The sequence below is a fragment of the Alosa pseudoharengus genome, unplaced genomic scaffold (genome assembly GCF_046254945.1).
Source record: "Alosa pseudoharengus isolate Yale_2024_CS ecotype anadromous, Long Island Sound unplaced genomic scaffold, YU_APseudo_1.1 YU_APseudo_1.1_scf_20, whole genome shotgun sequence".
NCBI lineage: Eukaryota > Metazoa > Chordata > Actinopteri > Clupeiformes > Clupeidae > Alosa > Alosa pseudoharengus.
The window spans coordinates 22,566,981-22,579,480 of NW_027468664.1; the positions used below are offsets into that span (position 1 = coordinate 22,566,981).

Below are 12,500 nucleotides of genomic sequence, written 5' to 3' on the forward strand. Positions count from 1 at the left end.
GAAAGCAAAAGCAAAGCACACTCTCGGCTAACTGTGTTTCTGGCAGCAAACCTTTCCGGACCTACAAAGAAATATTCTCTCACCAATGTAACCATACATTGACTTATTTGTGGCTGCCCAGCACAATATCAACATTGACCACCACACAATGATTTTCCAGGTTGTACTAAATTGTGCTTAAATCTTGTTAGCATCATAACCACGCTGTGCTAGTTTGTTAAAAACTGTTGTATTCAAGTTAATTCTGCAAACCTACCACCACAAATGGAATTCAATTCTGTGGGAAACACTGCTCACAGTCTTTTACTTAGAACTTTAGTCATACAGTAATAGAACACTGCTCTGTCTCTATTCTCACACTTGTTCTAAGCTTCATGGGTTCTGAGCAGCACAAAGTTTCTAATAAAAGTTTTACCGGTTCCCCTATGGGAACAAACAGAAAGAACCTCTATGCCCATGTTTCTCTCTCTCTCCCTCTCTCTACCCATCTCTCGCTCTCTTTCTCTCTCTCTACCTATCTCTCTCTCTCTCTCTCTCTCCCTGCCCATGTGGTGGTGGTGGTGGTCAAGTCGAGTGGTCACCCTGTGGTGATTTGTTCAGAGTGAGGCCCAGTGTGCTGTTAGATCACGCAGGGAGGCCCCTGACAAATTTAGCCAGGCACAGAAAAAGCCTGGGGCTTGAGTTATGACACTGGCCCCACAGGGACTCACTGAATCTGGGTCAGCTGTTACACAAGCCTCCCTTCAGGGCTCCGACTGGGGCTAATTGACCCTGAGGCCTGTGGTTAAACGGCGACGGTGATGGGTGGTGTGTGTCAACCCCCTGTGGTGGAGTGGGCAGACAAGCTGGCCGTAACACATGTCCACATGTCATATGCGTCTCCCAGGGCGACACAAGCATCCTTTTATTAAGGGTGGCCTGAGGAGGCTAAAAATGGCACTGACAAATGCATACACATACAGACACACACACACACACACACACACAGGCACACACACAGACACACAGAGACACACACACACACAGACACGCTCACATGCATACACACACACACACACACACACACACACACACACACACACACACACAAATACTATTTCTCTATCTGCCAATCAGTTTAATCTATTTGTCATGTTATCTTTAAAACGTCCATAATATATTACAAATAATAATGCATCCATATGGCAAGCCGATTGAGCATTTATTCTGATATCTTGATATCAGGCATAATTGTCATGTACATGTAAGCCATTTTTGTCAACTAGTTAACTAGTGAGCCATGTTTGTATGAACTAGTTAACTAGTGAGGGCCAAAATATGCACACTAACAAGTGGGAGCCAAAATGCTCACTAGTTAACTAGTGAACACATTTTTGGCTTCACTAGTTAACTAGTGAGCCATGTTTGTGTGAACTAGTTAACTAGTGAGGGCCAAAATATGCACACTAGTTAACAAGTGGGAGCCAAAATGCTCACTAGTTAACTAGTGAACACATTTTTGGCTTCACTAGTTAACTAGTGAGAGGCAGAAATGTCAACTAGTTAACTAGTGAGGGCAAAACTGCATACTAGATAGCTAGATGAAGGCTTTTGGGCCACACTAGTTAACTAGTGACAGCTGAAAATGTGCACAAGTTTACTAGTGAAGGCATAACTCCTCACTAGTCAAGTCAAGTCAAGTGAAGTCAAGTTTATTTATATAGCGCATTTCATACACAGAGGTCATTCAATGTGCTTTACATAAACAAAACCAAACAATAATAACAAATAAAAGCATAGAAGGGCAATATAGTCAAATAATAGTTAAAAGGTAAAGATCATAATAAAAAGAAACATAAAACACAAGGTAAAATCATTTAAAAATAAAGAATAATTAGTAAGCAAAAACAAAGGCAAAAGTAGTAAAAAAGTAATAAAAGACAAGGTAAAATAATTATCAAGGCAGATTTAGAATTTGTAACTCGGCACAGTTAGCAGAAAGCATCTGAGAACAGTTTGGTCTTAAGTCTAGATTTAAAACTGGCTACTTTTTGATGTCATCCGAAAGTTGGTTCCACAGCTGAGCCGCATAGCAGCTACAAGCTGCTTCACCATGTTTAGTTCTAACAGTAGGTTTTACTAACAGGTTTTTCACCTGGGACCTGAGAGGACAAGAACGTGTGTACTGCTGAAGCATGTCTGACAGGTATTTAGGTCCTGCTCCATTTACTGATTTATAAACAAGCAAAAGCGCTTTAAAGTCAATTCTGTGACTTACTGGAAGCCAGTGCAAGGACTTAAGAATTGGAGTAATGCGGTCAGTTCTTTTAGTTTTTGTTAGAATCCTAGCTGCTGCATTTTGTATCACCTGAAGCTGTTTAATAGTCTTTTTAGGAAGGCCTGCGAACAGTCCATTGCAGTAATCAACCCTGCTGGAGATAAATGCATGAATGAGTTTTTTAGCTCTTTATGGATTTCATAGTGGATCTGAAGTTTGTATTTACGCTATTTTCTTTCAGTCTTCCTACACTCTCTTTTTAGAAGTTTAACTGCTGGATTTTGCCTCCATGGTGCTTTCTGTTTGTCCTTAACTTTATTGAATATTGGAGCAATGTCACCCATAATGTTTGCCATTTTTGCATTAAAGTGATCAAATAAGTCTTCTACAGAGTCTGACAGTTGACTTGACTTTAGTGAAAGTGCTTGCTCAAAGAGAGCACTTGTCTGATCATTTATGATTCTCCTTTTTACCATCATAGCTGTGTTTTGAGTGTGTGGGGACATAGACACATCAAAGAACACACAGAAATTATCAGATAAGGTCAGGTCTTTAACAGCTGTAGACATCGAGACCCTTTGTGATAACAAGGTCGAGGGTATGGCCGAGAGAGTGTGTTGGCCCCTGTACATGCTGTGTTAGGGAGAAAGTATTGATTAGTGCAATGAATTCCTTGGCATAATTGTTTTCAGGATTATCCATATGCAAGTTCCCCTGATATAATAAGATAGTCAAACTCTATGCAAACGACTGATAGCAGTTCACCTAGCTCTTCAAGAAAAACTTTAGCTGAATGTTTTGGAGGCCTGTAAATTGTCAGTAATAAAATCTGAGGAGAAGACTTAATGCGTGCACACAGATATTCAAATGAAGTAAAGTCACCGAATGACGACTGATTGCACTGAAAAGACGTCTTGAAAATTGTGGCTATCCCCCCACCTCCTTTATTTGCTCTGGTACAGTACATGTAGCACTCAAAAAACTGAAATTTGGGGGAGCTGATTCGATGAGAGTAGCAGCACTGTTTGCTTGATCTAACCATGTCTCAGTTAAAAGTAAAAAATCAAGGTTGTGTGTGAAAATTAGATCATTAATTAAGAATGATTTGTTTGAAAGAGATCTAATATTTAGGAGTGCTAGTTTTGCTGTAAGTGTTGGGGAAATATGATCCATGGGGGAAATCTGAGGTTGATGTGGTACGGGTAGGAGATTGGACTGGTTTATAAGCTCGATGCATTTGTGTTCTATTTCTTGTCAATACAGGAATAGAGAATGTCATGGGCTTACTGGGTCCCGGCATGTTCTCAAAACTACTGTCAGTACCGGGACCCTGAGAATATCATGCAATACAGTCATCATATAATTGTCCCCTGCTGCTGCCATCTGTATTTTCCACTAGTTAACTAGTTGGACTAGATCAATGTCACTAGTTAACTAGTGAACCATAAATGGCTTACTAGCTAGCTAGGTGATGGCAGCAGGCTCACTAGTTCACTAGTTGATGCATCCTTTGCCCAAACTAGTAAACTAGTGAGGTCATAAATGTAGACAAGATTCACACTAGTCAACTAGTGGCGCAGAATTCAAATTAGGAGGCGGAGAATTCTGGAAATTGAGGCTTTATAATGGCTCCCCATGTCCAAATAGAACATGACAACCAATCACAGTGTAGAATTTCACGAAATCCAACCCACAACATTTGCATGTGGCACACAAGTTAAGATGCTGGCCAAAGGAACTTTAGCTAGTAAACTAGTGGCTTCAGTGTGACACTTACATGTAAACTAGTGAAGGCAGAACGTCATGACCCCTCACTGTGGTGAGGCTTTTCACTGTGTGCCGAATCACGGCTAGTTATCCCCCCAGGAGGAAAGTGTAGTCATTAGCGGCTTCTGATTAGCATCTGAACTCGTGTAACGGTCTGGCTGCACTGCTGCACTTTTCTTATTGCTTCCACACGGACATGCTGGACCAGGAGGACGGAAGGGTCAAGAGGTTAGCTGATTGGCATGATGCTGCTTCCGTAATGGCTTCCAGCAGGTACGTGTGTCTGGAGCGAGTTTGTACTCCAAACACAGCTGGTCTTCAGTGGCCTGGGCCTTTTTTTTCATAACATAGTCCCTCCAGAGCAAGGTCCCCCCCCTGGGTTTGTACTCTTCTGCTCTGCTTCCTCAAACAAACCAGCTTGCTTGCGCGCGCACACACACACACACACACACACACACACACACACACACACACACACACACACACACACACACACACACACACACACACACACACACACACACACACACACACACACACACACACAGGAGGGACGCTCACTCACACAAACACAGCTCCCAGTATTTATCAGCCCTCAAACACGTGGTTGTGCCACAGTGTAAACATCTCCTCTAAAGCTGAAGGAAGGAAGACACTGCAGTCAATATCCTATTCTTACTCTTCACATTGACAGAGTTCAGAAGGAGTGTGTTTTCACTCTTAGTTTGGTTAAAAAAAAACCTTCTCTCAAGGACTTCTGGGCATTATTTTACTGCCTCCTTACATATCTTAACCAGTTAACACAACAATCCCTTGTACACCTATACCTCCTGCCTTACATTTTCATCATGCTCCTTAACACACCAATCCCTTCAACACCTACTGTATACCTCCTGCCTTACATTTTCATCATGCTACTTATCTTCATCAACCTCCACTTTCTCCTAATGCTTTATTCATCAGGTGCACAGCTGCTCATCACCTTAACCGATCCTAAATCATCATCATCATCATCATCATCATCATCATCATCATCATCACAATCATCATCATCATCATCATCATCATCATCATCATCATCACCATCATCACCACCACCATCATCATCATCATCACCATCATCACCATCATCATCATCATCACCATCATCACCACCACCATCATCATCATCATCATCATCATCATCATCACCATCATCATCATCATCACCATCATCACCATCATCACCGTCATCACCACCACCATCATCATCATCATCATCATCATCACCATCACCACCACCATCATCATCATCATCACCACCACCACCACCACCACCATCTTCCTCATCACCATCCTCTTCCTCATCACCTACCTGGAGCACAGTTGTCCACGAGCGCGCCCAGGGCTTTGCCGTCCCTCCAGTCGCGGTGGAAGTTGGTGATGGGCAGCTGGGGCACCTTGTTCTGGATCCAGCCCAGTAGCCGCTGCTTGGGCGTGAGCTTGCGCGCGTCCTCCTCGTCCTCGTCCTCCCACATGGGCATGGAGATGGAGTAGTGCAGGATCAGCGTCCATATCAGGCCCAGGATCAGCTTCAGGTTGCCGTCCACGATCGCCTTGCTGTCTGCACGGGACAGGAGAGAGAGATCGGGCAGGTGAGGGCCAGGTGAGGAGAAAACGGCCCGATAGGGATGTTGAATGCTGGTGCAGGTACTGTTATTTTATTCATTTCTTGATTTATAAGGGTTGCAAAAAAATAAAATAAAAAATGTTGCCATTTGATGCAGGCAGAGCACAATAAGACAGCTAATAAGACGCTCGACAACATTCAACATTAGACATCGGTGAATGGCTGTAGACAAAAATAATTCAATGCTTTTTGAGGAGACAGATTTTGGTAGTAATTCATAACTAAATTAAAAAAAAAACATCACTTCAGTTCAGGTTCCTGTCTAAAATCACTCTGTTGTGAGAGGGGACTGTTTAAGACTTTTATTACCAGTAGTTAAATAACCAATCACCATAGAGACTATCTGTGTGTTGTACACGTGTCTTTTTTTAGCTTGTTGGATGATTTGTGCCACTGATGAATGTGTACAGAGGAGGACAAGGTGAACGGATTTAATAACATGTGTATGAGATGAGTCAACCAAGCTAACATCGTATCCCATAATAAGGTGGGAGAAGAGAACGTTTCAATGGACCTGTAATTTTAAATAAACAATAAGACATGAAAACAGGGAGAGAGAGAGAAAGAAAGAGAGAGGGGGGGGGGGTGAGAGAGAAAGGGAGAGAGAAAGAGAGTGAGGCTAATCTTGACAAAGAAAGAGTAATCCAATGTTAACAGAATGTGTGGGTTTGTGTCTTTGTGTGTGTGTGTCTGTCTGTGTGTGTCTGTGTGTGTGTGTGTGTGTGTCTGTGTGTGTGTGTGTCTGTGTGCGTGTGTGTGTGTGTGGTGTGTGTGTGTGTGTGTGTGTGTGTATGAAACTACTCCAGCAGGTCATTCTCTGGTGAACTCAGTCTCTCGACACCCTGTCGTCCATCTTCAATCCTGAACAGAGTCCACAATTAGGGGCTGATGAGGGCTGGCGCCCTGACAGTGACTCTGTTACAGACACGCACATACACACACGCACACACACACACGCATGCACGCACACACACACACACACACTAAAACAGCTGCGTGTGTGTTTGCGGAGCATAAAAAGCTGGTGACAAAGGCCTAGTGGCCCGGGCTGTGGACTGGACTGAACCCTAATGAGTGATGTCCCTTGGCTCCAGCTCTGGCTCTGCTGACCAGTCTGTGTGTGTGTGTGTGTGTGTGTGTGTGTGTGTGTGTGTGTGTGTGTGTGTGTGTGTGTGTGCTCTGCTGACCTGTCCTTGTGTGTTTACACGAGTCCGAGCCTCATGTCTACAGCCTCCCAGCATGGAGCTAATCGCCAGTCTCACATGCTCCATTTATCACTCTCGGATGTCTCCCTATATCTCCCTCCCTTCATCTCTCTCTCCCTCTCTCTCTCTCTCCCTCTCTCTCTCCCTCTCCCTCTCTCTCCCTCTCCCTCCCTCTCTCTCTCCCTCTCTCTCTCCCTCCCTCTCTCCTTCACTCTCTGTCTGTGTCTCTCTCTCTGTGGCTGCATTCTCTCTGTTCTGTTCTCATTATATAATACCATCTCCGTCCAGACGCACGTGTGGAATTTCAGAACCTTGGAATTCCATCCAAGGGAATTCCAGAACATTGTTTGGAATTCCAGAACCAGTCTCTGAAGCACAGATCATATGACCATTTGTACAGATCACATGACCATTCACACAATCATCAGCATTGTAACAGGTAGAATGTAACTGCAAATGCTACCAATGCTACTACAGACAGCACGGTCAGCAAAGCTTGGATTTTATTCTCCACGTTGCGTTTGTCATGTCAGTAGTGGAAGTCAAAGTGGGTCATGGAGAGTCGGGAAATATCGGACACACACACACACACACACACACTCACACACACACAGTGGCGTAACTATAGTAGGTGCAGCAAGTGCAGTCGCACCAGGGCCCGTGACCTCCCGGGGCCCGTCGCTACCCCCGCCCTTTTTTTTTTAGAACTTTAGAATGTTAGAGCACGGAGAGTGAAGCGTCACTTCTATCGGAAGATGAGCGCTTAACCGATGCAGAGAGATACTTCAAAGTGCAGGTATTTAATGCAACTCTGGACATCATAATCAGTCAGCTCTTCCAAAGATGTGCAAGTATGCGGGAAACTTGTCATGTGTTTGAGTCTTTACGTCCTGCGACCCTTCAACTCCGAGGTGATGATGAACTGCTTAAAAAGGCAAGACGTTTGTCAGACCATTATAGCAGGGACATTGCACCGACATTCCCAAAACAACTCCTCTCATTCAGGTCTTGCTTTAAAGCAGAGATTTCACAGAAGTCATCTATTTTTCAACTTGCCAAAATGCTGGTGGTAGATTATGACAGTGTAACATCCACATTCGGGAAAGTGTGTACTCATGTTGTTTCTGACATTGCCTGTGACTGTGGCAACAGCTAAGCGATCTTTTTCCAAACTCAAACTTATTAAGACCTATACCTAAGGAGCAGCATGGGGCAGGAGAGGCTCCGTGGGTTAGACGATTTTGCACAACAAAAGGCTCGTAAGATGGCCTTCTTCTAATGGCCTAATTCACGCATATTGGGGATTGTATGCATATGAATGATTTTATTTGGTTTCTGGACGGTTAAATAAGTTAGGCTACATTAAGTTTTGTTTCTGCGCAGTGCGAGTTTATAAGCAAGCAATCTACGCTTGCAGTTTCAGCAGAGGGTTGAAGAGGTGCATTGAGTGTTCCCATAATTCTATGCGAGTTGATGTTAATGCAGTAATATTAGAATACCCTGGCCTGCAGGCTGTTAATAAAATTATTTTTTAATGTTTTCACATGTAATGAATATGTAGTCGTGTGTTTTTTATTTGAAATTGTAATCTGTAACTACTAAACTACTTCGGTGCCTCAGGCCCTTTGCATAAACAATTGAAGTCACCCTTAATGTGTATTGCATGTATCAGAGCTAATTCATCCTGGGCCAATCAGATTGACAAGGTCTAGTGAGCAAGTTTCTACGTCATCAGTTTTTTAAAATGAAAACGGGGCCGAGAGCATTTTCAAAAACGTTCCAGTTCTCTACCCACATATCTCCACCCTATCTTATTTATGCCGACCCGTGTGTATGTGTGTGTGTGTGTGTGTGTGTGTGTGTGTGTGTGTGTGTGTGTGTGTGTGTGTGTGTTTGTAACTGTGTCTGAGTGCAAATGTGTATTTGGATGCTCTCACATTCGCACTAACTGGAGTGTTTAGAGGTTGATGGTTCTGGAGGCTGAGGAATTCACAGAGGCCTTTTAGTTCAGGAGTGACTGAGTGCATGTGTGTGTGTGTGTGTGTGTGTGTCGTGTGTAGATGTCTATTCATGTGAGTGAAAGTGGAGTACAGCATGAGTGTGCTTGTGCATGTACAAGCGTGTGTGTGTGTGTGTGTGTGTGTGTGTGTGTGTGTGTGTGTGTGTGTGTACATGTGTGTGTGTGTGATTGACATCCCTTCTCTGTGTGCTGTGTTTTCATAGCGGGAAGGGAAGTGTCCTATTTCGTCGCTCATTCCAGAGAGGTGCTGAGGGTCTGTGTGTGTGTGTGTGTCAGTCTGTGTGTGTGTCTGTGTGTGTGTGTGTGTGTCCATCTGTGTGTGTGTGTGTGTGTGTGTGTGTGTGTATGTGTGTGTGTCTGTGTGTTCTAAATTCCCATCTCTACAGAGCAGTTGAGGGTCACAGATGAACTCAATACATTTGAATGACTAGTGAATCAATGACAGAATGACAGACAGGCGTGCTTGCTTGCGTGCGTGCGTGCGTGCGTGCGTGCGTGCATGCATGCATACATGCTTTGTGTATGTGACACGTGTGATTTCTACATATGAATTTCTTACATATGAATGCATGTAAATGGCTTGACTTCACTAAATGTACTCTACAAGAGGCATTGTCTATGTGTCTATACATGTGCAGTCTGAGTATGTGTCTATACATGTGCAGTCTACCTTCCTCTAGAAATCCTCACATGTAAACAAAGAACTACACGCACACACACACACACACACATCACTGAGGACCAAACTCAGTATGAGTTGCTTGGGCCACTTCCTACACCTCAGGTCATCTACTCTTTTCTATCAGGCATCCATCTGACTTTACACATACTGGTACACACACACATACTCGCACACAATCACAATCACACACACACACACAAACGCACACACACTCTCTGTCTCTCTCTCTCTCTCTCTCAGACACACACATCACTGAGGACCAAACCCTTTCTATCAGGCATTCATCTGACTTCTCAGATCTTACACAAGAGTTGGTTCACCAGTAAAATCTGTTTGTTTGTCTTTCACAACTTCACTTTGCTTTTCTCTCCCTCCTCCACGGAACTCTGTGCAGGTTTTCCGATCGCTTTCTTCCCGATGGTCTTTGCTCCGTCTCTTTATCACACACTCACGATCACACACTCACGAGCACACACGCCCCATCATACACTTCCGATTACAATCACACACTCCCCATCACAAACTTACCATCACATACTCCCTATCACACACTCCCGATTACGATCACACACTCCCCATCATACACTCCCGATTACGATCACACACTCCCGATCACACACTCACAGGATTTGAGTTTTACAGCGTATTTTGCCGACAGTGTATGCGCACTGTGGCCAGAGCAAAGTCAGAGTCAGGCCGAATTTAATTAATAAAAGGCAGATAGATCAGAATTTAATACTGGCTGCATGTTGTTGGTTTATTCAAATTTACTTCACCGGAGAGGTGTCGCCAATTTCAGAGTCCACACCTTGACGAAGCATCCCGGGACGTTTATCGCCGCCGAACTCAGAGCCACGATCTGTCGGTCAGCTCAGAGTCATCTGGACTAGCGAACGCCAGTATTCACCAGCTCTAGCACTTAGCCCTGAGCATCAGGAGAAGCTTTTAACATTTAAATGCTTCCTTCCCATGGCAAATGGGGCTTAAGTCTCACACACACTCAAATATAACACACACACACACACACACACACACACACACACACACACACACACACACAGACTGAGCCAGTTGAGCCTTAGGTGTCTCTGGGCATGTGGAGCAGATGAGAGTCAGGAAAGCAAAATAAACACGGCTGGGGAACACTTAAAAAAAACACACACACACAAAATAGAAGAGGGCAGGAGTTAGGATCTCATGGACTCTGGTGGAGTTAGGATCTCATGGACTCTGGTGGAGTTAGGATCTCATGGACTCTGGTGGAGTTAGGATCTCCTGAAGGAGGCTGTGAGGTCAAAGGTTAAAGGTCAGAAAGGTCAAGTTTAAGCAGGTTGGAAGATGCCTGAGGAAAGGGGGTCTGAGTGTGTGTTTGTGTGTGTGTGTGTGTGTGATGTTGTGTTGTGTCTATGAGATTAGTTTAGATGCATGAAGGCAGGGGCTCGAGTTACATGTCTGTGTGTGTGTGAGTGTGTGAGTGTGTGTATGTGTGTGTGTGTGTGTGTGTGTGTGTGTGTGTGTGTGTGTGTGTGTGTGTGTGTGTGTGTGTGTGTGTGTGTGTGTGTGTGTGTGTGTCAGAGGTTAGGGTTGTGTGCTTATGTGGATAGATTTAAATGTTGATTCCGGGACCAAAACAAGAGGCTTTGAAGTGCAAATTGAAAGCTTCCCCCATTTATAAGTAATTATGGCACCTATTCAAAGGGTTTGAGTGTGTGTGTGTGTGTGTGTGTGTTTGAAAGAGAGAGAGAGAGAGAGAGAGAGAGAGAGAGAGAGAGAGAATTGTAGAATGTCTTGAGATAAAAGCTTTTCCTCTCAGTCTGAGAGTAAGCCAGTACCAGTCACTGAATTCACACACTAACACACACACACACACACACACACACACACACACACACACACACACACACACACACACACACTGAGAGAATGAGAACTGCACAGACACACACACACAAAGAGGATTTATACTGAAACACTTAACTCTCCTCAAGTGCATAGTCACGCAACACTGGACTGACTATCTGTCTCGTCCTCCCTCTCTCTCTCTTTCTCTCTCTCTCTCTCTCTCTCCCTCTCTCTTTCTGCCTCTGTTCTTGCTCTCTCTCTCTATTTTTCTCTCTTTCCCCATCCTCATCCCCTGTGTGTGTGTGTGTGTGTGTGTGTATGTGTGTGTGTGTGTGTGTGTGTGTGTGTGTGTGTGTGTGTGTGTGTGTGTGTGTGTGTGTGTGTGTGTGTGTTTGTGCGATTCTGTGAAGTCCTTCTGTTAATGACAATGACTTTCTCTGATAGCTTTTAGAAACAACGGGAGGATACGTTCTGCTCTCTCCCCATGCCCATCCCCTGTTAGTGTGTGTGTGTAAGCGCTTTCAGACATACGTGTAAGACCGGAGGTTCTGCCGATGTTAAACGGTGGGGCCGTATATCTGAACGACATAACCGGTCATATGGAAGTCCGAATTCACCCGGTGTTTATACTACCCCCGACCTAGTATTTCCTCCGGACATTATGTAAATGTGCTGTGTCTGAACGAGGAGTAGAACATTCGGTTAAAATCACACCTAGTGAGAGGGCGTGTTGGTGACGTTTCTTTCATGCGTCCATGTGGTTAGATCTGACTTAAATGCCAGTGTTATGATGAAGTGGCATAGTGCTGTCCAGAAAATCTCCAACCTGGAAAGATGCAGACATCACGGAGCTACTGTCCATGAGGGCATACAACATTTTGATAGAACACCTGAAGGGAACGTTAGAGACACGTTAGGCTACAACTGCATGGCAAGGAGAAACGAATTCAGAAGACTGAATCATCATAAGCAGAAGGCGCTGAAAAGGCAGTAGCCTATAGCGACGTCGTTGACGACAATAACAGGAGTATTTAATAAATTGTTAGCCAACACGGTTT

General features: G+C 44.2%; 1 protein-coding gene across 11 annotated transcripts in view; it reads right to left on the bottom strand.

Annotated features, from left to right (window-relative positions):
• flncb (filamin C, gamma b (actin binding protein 280)) overlaps positions 1-12,500 on the bottom strand; it is a 113,552-nt gene that overhangs the window by 68,326 nt on the left and 32,726 nt on the right. For all 11 annotated transcript variants that reach the window (XM_076296885.1, XM_076296887.1, XM_076296892.1 and 8 more), the window contains exon 2: positions 5,379-5,627. In XM_076296885.1, coding sequence (XP_076153000.1) covers positions 5,379-5,627 — 249 coding nt within the window. The remainder of the gene's footprint in view (positions 1-5,378; positions 5,628-12,500) is intronic.